Source organism: Aptenodytes forsteri, unplaced genomic scaffold, assembly GCF_000699145.1.
Source record: "Aptenodytes forsteri isolate BGI_AS27 unplaced genomic scaffold, ASM69914v1 Scaffold640, whole genome shotgun sequence".
Lineage (NCBI taxonomy): Eukaryota > Metazoa > Chordata > Aves > Sphenisciformes > Spheniscidae > Aptenodytes > Aptenodytes forsteri.
Window position 1 is genome coordinate 465,253 of NW_008794887.1, and position 7,776 is coordinate 473,028.

General features: G+C 61.7%; 1 protein-coding gene across 1 annotated transcript in view; it reads left to right on the forward strand.

The window, feature by feature from the left end:
- The first annotated feature begins 255 nt into the window (after positions 1-255).
- SRCIN1 (SRC kinase signaling inhibitor 1) overlaps positions 256-7,776 on the forward strand; it is a 69,924-nt gene continuing 62,403 nt past the window's right edge. The window contains exon 1 of the mRNA XM_019470898.1: positions 256-373. Within this exon, the coding sequence (XP_019326443.1) occupies positions 256-373 (118 nt within the window). The remainder of the gene's footprint in view (positions 374-7,776) is intronic.

A 7,776-nucleotide genomic window follows, 5' to 3' on the forward strand; every position in this document is an offset into this window, starting at 1 on the left:
CTCACTTTCGCTGCATACATGTTTAATAATGAACTGATTCTGTATTTAATTAACATAAACAGCTAATGCAACTCGATACGTCTCCTTAGATTTAACTTGACAGAGATGGCGTGTTGCTTTAAATGCCAAGTGATTAGTAAAACCATATTTAATTTGGTTTAAACATATGCGATAAGATGCATGTGTTTGTCGCACAGATTTTGGAGCCGTGCTCCGAGCCGTCTCCTGGTTCGTCTCGGCTGCCTGGGTGCGACCATGCTTCCTCGCTGGGCAAAGCATCCCTTTGGCGCTTCCCCTAGAGCCGCGCCGAGGCTGCGGGAGCAGGAGAGACCTGCCGAGCCCAGGGACTACAGGCTGACTCCGTTGCTCGTGGGTATGGACTGAGGTGGGACAAGGCGGGGGAAAGCGGACGCCGCTGGCGCCGGGCGATGCTGGCCCCTCGGGGACGGTCCCGGCCCCACGCAGGTGGGCTCTGCCCCGGGAGGCGATGGCGCAGGCTGGGCTGGATGCCCGGCGCTGGTGGGAGGAGGCAGGCAGGGCTGCAGGCAGCTGCTGCTGCCCTCCTTTTGCTTGAATAAACCTCGCTGCCTGGACAGCTTCTGACTGGCGCTGGTGGAAGGGCTGCGAGGTGGAGGGGCTGTAGCTCTCCCTCCGACGGGCCCCGGTTGGGGTTAGGAAGGGCAGGAGGCAGCACGAGGGTTTGCTCAGCACCGGCAGGGATGGCATCTGCCTCCGGGGATGGTGCAGTGGCCTTGTCCTGGTGCCACCCGCAGCAGGACACGGGGCCCCTCCGAGGTGGGATGTATCGGGGGATGCGGTGGACTGGGCACCTTGGTGTTCTCATGCCCTGTGGACCGGGGGGGGGGGACAACCCGTCCCAGCAGCATCCCTGTGCCATGGTCTGTGCACCAGAGTCTCTGATCAGGCTGACAGCAAAGCCCGGGTGGATCTTACCCCATGTCTTCAAATTGTGAGTGCGCTTTCCTGCATCTAAGAGGCTTTAGACATGGATCTGAGCAATTTTTTTCAGCATTTTTGATTTTTAAATAGCTGTGACTAACCAGGCTGGCACAGCAGGCTGTGACCAACCACCTACGTGCTACCTGTGTGCTTATAAATAGGGTCTGTTCTCCGCACCCCATTTGGAGTGTTCCTGGGCTCCTGAGCCCCTCCGTAACAGCAAAACAACTTCTTCCAGCCTCTCCCCCGCAGCTGCTGGAGCGTAGCATCACCCCATCTCCTGGCAGGAGTCACCCAAAAAGGCAGTGCCCCCCCCCAGTTCCTGCCCGGAGGCTGTGGGAGCAGGGCTCGGTGCCGTGGCCGGACCTGCTGAGCTCTGAGCTGTGCATCCAAGCACGTCGTGATGGTGGCGGGAGCCAAGTCTTTGAAAGAGTTGGGTTCCCCTGTGCCAAGGCAGAGACGGGCCAAGTGTTGTGCCGGGCTGAGTACAGCGCGGCTCTCCCTGCAGCAGCCGGCGTCGCCGCGGTCCCCAACATGCCAAGCTGGGGAAAATACCCCTCCCGGGCGCTTTCTCATGGAGCCAAGCTCTTTGGAGACTCCGGCTGGAGGCTCTAATCTCAGGCTGCAGGGCAAGGGTGGAAAAGTCATGGGTTTGGCTAGAATTCTTCCCTTAGCGGCTTTCTTGCGAGCCCCCCTCCCGGCAGGGATGCTGGAGAGGTGGTTCCCTCCCTCGGCCCTGCCACGCTCTTTCAGATGAATTTGCTTTTGATGAGGTGCAGCGCGTAGTCGAAGCTCCTGTCAGGCGGCTTCGGCCTCCCACCGGTGAGCGAGCGGTTAGCATGACTGCACTAATGGCAGGAGATGAGAGGAAATGATTAGCTTGCTTGAAAAATTGCACCAAGTGCATTTAGCAGAACCGCAGCGCTGGTGCGGTGCATCGCTGCGTGCCGGGCAGGGGCATCGCCCGCTCTGCCAGCCTGCCCCGGAGCCGCTCTGCCTGCGTGCTTTCCCTTGCACGGGAGCTTTTTGTTTCATCCTTTAGCCTTCCTCTCCATTGACTTGTTGCACTTTGTCTCTGCCTTTCATTGCAAGCTCTCTGAAGCAAAGCTTGCTTGTGTTTCCAAGCTGGTGTGGTAACGCCTGGGCTGCCGGCGTGCATCCCTTGTGGCCGTCCCCAAAAGCGGGGCGCAGCCTGCAAACGGCCTTGTGCCCGGCTCTCGGCTATAATCTTGCAGTTGCCTGTGGCCGTGGGCCAGGCTGGAGGGTCCTGCTGACAAAGCCCCCCTTCCCGCTGCTGGACTGCACTGCTCCGTCGCATTTCTCCTGTCATGGAAGCAAGCGCGGAGGCCTTGCTCTGTTAGTGACTTCCCTCAGTGTCTCGTTAGAGGAAGAAATGGTCCTGTTGGGAACTGATTTTTGATCTTGGTGTGTGTCTCCTCCTCCTCCTCCTCCTCTCTGCCGGCCCCCCCTCGCCCCTCGGCTGGCTCCATGGCCTCCCCACGCCTCTGCCCTCTTGCTCTGCTTGCAGAGAGATGAGAATAAGAAACGAATCCAAAGCCCTGATTGCGGGTTCAGATGGGGTCCTGCCTCCAACCGAGCAAATACGTGTAGCCATGGGTTATTGGTGAAGGCTGGAGCCTGAGCCCCCTGCTCCCAGGGGACCGTCAGCCACTCTCCCAAGCTTTTCCCACCGCTCCATCCCCGGAGCAGTTTTGCACAGCATGTGGGCATGCATCTTCTCTGCCCTTTGCTGCATCAAGAGCTGGTTTTGGGGCTGTTTCCTTCCAACCGGACCCAGCTCTTGCTTGCAGCAGGACCCCGGCCCCCCGCCATCACCCTCCCATGCTCCCTGTCCTCCCACGCATCGCCTCTCCCCACTTCCCTTCCTCTGCTCTGGGCTAAGAGGAACCATCGATTTGGTGTCTTGAGGGGCAGTTTATCGCTTTCCTGATGCCTGATAGATTGGAATTGATTTCCAGAGCAATTTGCCTGAGCAGCTCAAGGTGGGAGCACTCGGGATCCGTACCGCAACCCAGCTTTGCAGGAGCGCGGTGGGGGCAGCCGCATCTCTGGGGCTGTTCCTGAATTGCGGCACTGGTCGGTGCTGGGAATCCTCCAGGGACATCCCCAGGGCAGGGTGGGTTCTCAGAGCAGCATGAATTCATTTGCCTGCAGGGGAAGGGGGGACGGAGATGGCAGCTTTGCAGGTGACAGGGGCTCCGGGGGCCCAGGTCCCGCGGCCGTTCCGGGCTCATCCCGAAGGCTTCAATCCTCCAGACATCCCCAGGGCAGGGTGGGTTCTCAGAGCAGCATGAATTCATTTGCCTGCAGGGGAAGGGGGGACGGAGATGGCAGCTTTGCAGGTGACAGGGGCTCCGGGGGCCCAGGTCCCGCCGCCGTTCCGGGCTCATCCCGAAGGCTTCTCCCCCCACGCAGAGCACAAGGGGGGACCTGGATTCACAGGGAGACTTGGCTCCGCTTCTCTGCACGACTGCGGGTGAGTCACTGCCCTGTGCCCATGCACACCTTCCACGAAGCAGACGCTGCACTCGCCTGTCTCAGTGTGGTGGTGGGAGTCAGTGGGCGCTGCCAAGATGCTGGGAAAACTCTGGGTCCTTTTGGGAGATGCTAAATACTGATCCAGCGAGGGCACCGCGCTGGGCCCAAAGGCAGCATGTGGCTCTGCCTGTGCTTTCCCCCTGCTCCGACACTGGGTTCAACCCCCTCGCATCTCAGCATCCCCACCTGCAGCCAGACTCGTGAACTCTGGGGCAGGCCCTTTCCTCCCCCAGCCCTGTGCCTCAGTTTCCCTCTCCCGTCCAGGGCCAAGGGGTATCCCCAGGCTCGGACCTGGCTGGCGCCGCCTGGGCTAATCCCATCCCAGTTGCCACACCACCGGCTGCGCCGCCTTGAATCGCTGCTGCCGCGTGGGTGGGAGACGAGACCACAATGTGGCTTGTGTTTATGCTGTGAAGAGCCTGGCCCCGTCCATCCTCTCCTCTCCTTTATTTTTTATCTGGTGTCCCCGAGCTGCTGGCATGTCCCCAGCCACTGTGCCATCCCCACCAGCCGAGGACGCGGCCTCTTGCCAGAGCACGCAGGGCTCCTTTCTCCTCCGGTCCCCGGCGGGGAAGGCTCTGCCCCAGGCAGGGACGGTCTCCATGCGCAGCGGATGCCGCCGGCTTTGGTCTCCTGCCAAAGGTCAGAGAGGAAGCTGATGGCAGTGGAAAGATTTGCCCCGGCTCTCCCAGCCGTGAGCCATCCTTCCAGCGCCGCCTCGCCCTCCACGAGCTTGCCCTCCATCCATCTTGTTTTTCCTTGCCTAAGCGAGGGCAGCTCCTTTCTGCCTCCTTCTGCAGTGGGGATCGATGCTTCCCACTGCTGGGGTGTCCGAGGGGGCCGGGACAGGTGGGGAGAAACCCTTGCTCGGATGCTGCCCTTCCCACAGGGCGACGGAGGCATTGCCGCCCAACGGCTGCCTCCGGAGCATCCCCTGATGCTACCAAGCTCTGCTTACCAGGCCCGTGGCACAGGTCAGGTCACATCTGTGCTGCCGCAGGTGTCCGGAGCAATCTGGTCCCTGGCACGAGAGGAGGGGCCCGCTCTGGCTGGGAGCCCCGGAGCTCGCCCTGGCATTTGTAGCTCTACCAGCTGTTGAGCTCGTTGCTGCAAGGCGAAAGTGGAGCCGCTTCGCCACCGTATGATCAGTCACACAAGGCTTATCCACTTACAGACCCCCTGATTGCCTTGTCAGCAGAGCCCACCCCAGCGGGCTCTTGCTCTTCAGCATCACAGCCGCCTCCTGACCCGCGTGGCCACCTGCCAGACAGCCACCGTGAGAGAGCAGGGACGGGGCTGCCTTGGTGTTGTCCCCTCCGGTCCCTGCCCTCCTGCGAGGAAGCGCTCGGGCAAGGATAGGGACGGCTCCCAGCTTGGAGGTGGCAGGAGATCCCGGGGAGATGCTGAGCCGAGGTGACAGCGCGAGGAGGAGTAAGGACGGGGACCAGTTCATGCTTTTCAGCTGCTGCTGCAGTGGGATGCCTGCGCTGCGAGCGGGCAGGGGACAGGCAGTGTGGTGGCAGGGAGTGCCCTGCCTGCAAAAGCAACCCACAGGGGAGCTACAGGCTGAGGTGGGCAAGGCTGGAAGAGCTCCTTGGGGTGTCGGGTCCCCCTTCCCCAGGTGAGAGCACAGGGCCAGCCTGGCTCATGTGCCCCATCTCAAAGGAGGGATGTGGGGACAGGGCTCCGGGCAGGCGGGTGCTGGTCCTGATCCTGAGCACAAAGTGAGCAGCCGGGCATGCTGGCCCTGCACTTGGCGCTGCCGTCCATGGGAGTTAGGAGGTGAACTCGTCTCCCATTTCCGTGTGCACGCGTGGGTGTGATAACACCCGGTGAGGTGGGAAGTAGCTGCCGCTTTTTACAGGGCTGGGCAGATGGGATTTCTCCTTCAGTTTGGGTTTTGACAATGACATGGGAATTTATCCCGTTGTTTCTCTGCTTCCAAAGTAAAAGAGCTGCTTGTCAGGGCAGTGTCGCAGAGAGATGCCAGCTGGACCGCCCCGAGCTCCAGCTGGGGAGCAACCAGTGTGCACCAACGCAGTGCACGGCTTCGGACTGGCTCCTCATCGCCGCGCAGCTCCAGCAGCATCGGCAGGGCTGGCACTAGTGGGGTGCAGGCAGGGTGTAGATGGCATCCAGGGCACGTAGCGGCTGGGGACAGGCAGGGCCAGGTCTGCAGGGTCACATCCGGACTGGCACAGTGCATGGGCACCGTGCCCCTGCCCGCCTTCGAGGAGCCAAGCGGCGTCCTGGCTGCGGTGCCGGTGGAGTGGGGCCCTGGGGTCTGTGCTAACCCGGCTGGGAAGTTCCCGATGAAACATTCAGCGGGTGGTGTTTTATTTTCCTTGGTTCCACTTGAATTTGGGAGTGAAAGGCACGGCAGGGAGCCTGCTGCTGAGCCTGGGCTAAGCCACAGCTTGGTGCTGCTGGGAGGGACCCTCAGGAATGGGGAGAGGAGGTGGGAGAGCTGCATCCCCCACCTCCCGGGGGGCTGCCGGGCATAGCACGGGCATGGGGGAGGTTTGTGCCGGGACGGATGTTAATGGTCCCTCATGGGCGGCCTTGGCATCGCCTGGCTTTTCCCAAGCAGTTCGGCGCCACGTCTCCATCAGCCTGGGGGCAAGAGGATGGCAGGGAAGCTTCAGCCCAGCCACCCGTCAGCTTTCACTCCCCATATTGCTCGCCCGGCACTGTGTGAGGCATGGGGGGGGCGTGCAGATGCTCTCACCTTGACACTGACGTGCTGGGATAGACCCCAGGTCTGTCCTGCTCCTGGCATCCCCACGGGACAGGGGCATCCGCAGCCCACGGGCTCAGCCCGAAACAGGGATGCATTTCTCTGCAGACTGATTTTAAACGAACAGATCTGGCTGCATAAAGCACTGGCGATGGTTGGACCCGTTTGGCACGTGGCAGTGGCGTGGGCGAAGGGTGCTTGTGTCCTCCCCCCCCAGCATGTTGACCGGGCACAGCTTCGGCAGGAGAACACCAGCAGCTGTGCAGCTCCCAGCACTTTTTGGTCTGTGTTTGCTGGTCCCCTCATGGGGGTGAGATGGGAGCCTGGGGCTGGACCCGGAGGGCACTTAACCACCCTGCCCCCATCCTGACATGAGTTCAAATAGAGCGTGGCTGAGCCAGAGACAGGGACCCCCCCCCCCGGGGCAGCAATGCCTCTGCAGGTCCCTTTACCCCAAGCAGGTCCTGGGTTGGGCAGGGGGGGATATTTCTGGGGTCCCCCCCGAGGTCGGCTGCGCAGCACAACAGGAGTTAAGTGCAGCTGGAGCAGGAGCTGTGCAGGCTCTCCCTGCCCTTCCCAGCTATCGCTCCTGTCCCCCGGGGCCTGGCAGCAGCGTGGCAGGGAAGGGGTTAGCGCCGAGCAGGGCTCTGGGTGCTGGGCAGCCTCCTCGGGTGCTGTGCAGGCAGCGGGCTGGCAGTGTGGCAGCCTCAGCCTTTGGGAGGAAGGCGAGTGCATCCCGCTCTTCCCGCTGCCTTAATGGCCGGGTGCGGGGGAGCCGCATCGCTCCGAGGGGCTTCTATTCTTTTGCCTCCCTTTCTCCTCAGATGTACTCTCTCCCCTCGCCCCTTTTTGTACAATTGCTTTCTTGGACTATTTTTCATGCTCCGCTAACTGCCATTGCTTTCACGGCCCACGTGAGCCTTGCTGCCTCATGAAGATTTATGAAACTGCAGTAATAAACTGTGTTTGAAAGATCCTCTTTATGATAAAGCCCTGCCAAGCTGCTGGCGGGGGGGATCCGAGCGGACCATGCCACCAACACTGAAGCCGCTCTGACCTGGTGTGGCTCTCACGGGGCAGTGCCTGCAGCACGGGGCAGGTTTTTGGGGGCCTCTCCCCTCCCCATCTCCCGGCGAGGGAGCAGGGAGCTGGTGGAGAGCTGCTACTCGGGTAGCACCGGTCCTGAAGGGCATCACCCAAAGCATGGTTGGGCTCCGGTGCCTCTGGTGCCGCTGCTCTCCCGGGAAGGACATGATGGCCGCATCCTGCTAGGAGCCCGGGCTGTGGCCTCAGCATGGGTGACGCCTCTGCCGGCAGGTAAGGAAGATGGATGGATGAATTGGCGAAGAGAGCCGCGCTCCTTTAACCCCCCGCTGCTCGGAGAGGGGCTTGCCAGGATTTACCGTGGGATTTTGGCTGTCGTGAGAGCCCTGCGCCTGGCCAAGGAGCCGCCTTCAGCCCCTGGAGACCTGGGGGCTGCCTCCCCCGTCCCGCCGAAGCAGTTTGCCAGCCGCCGCGGG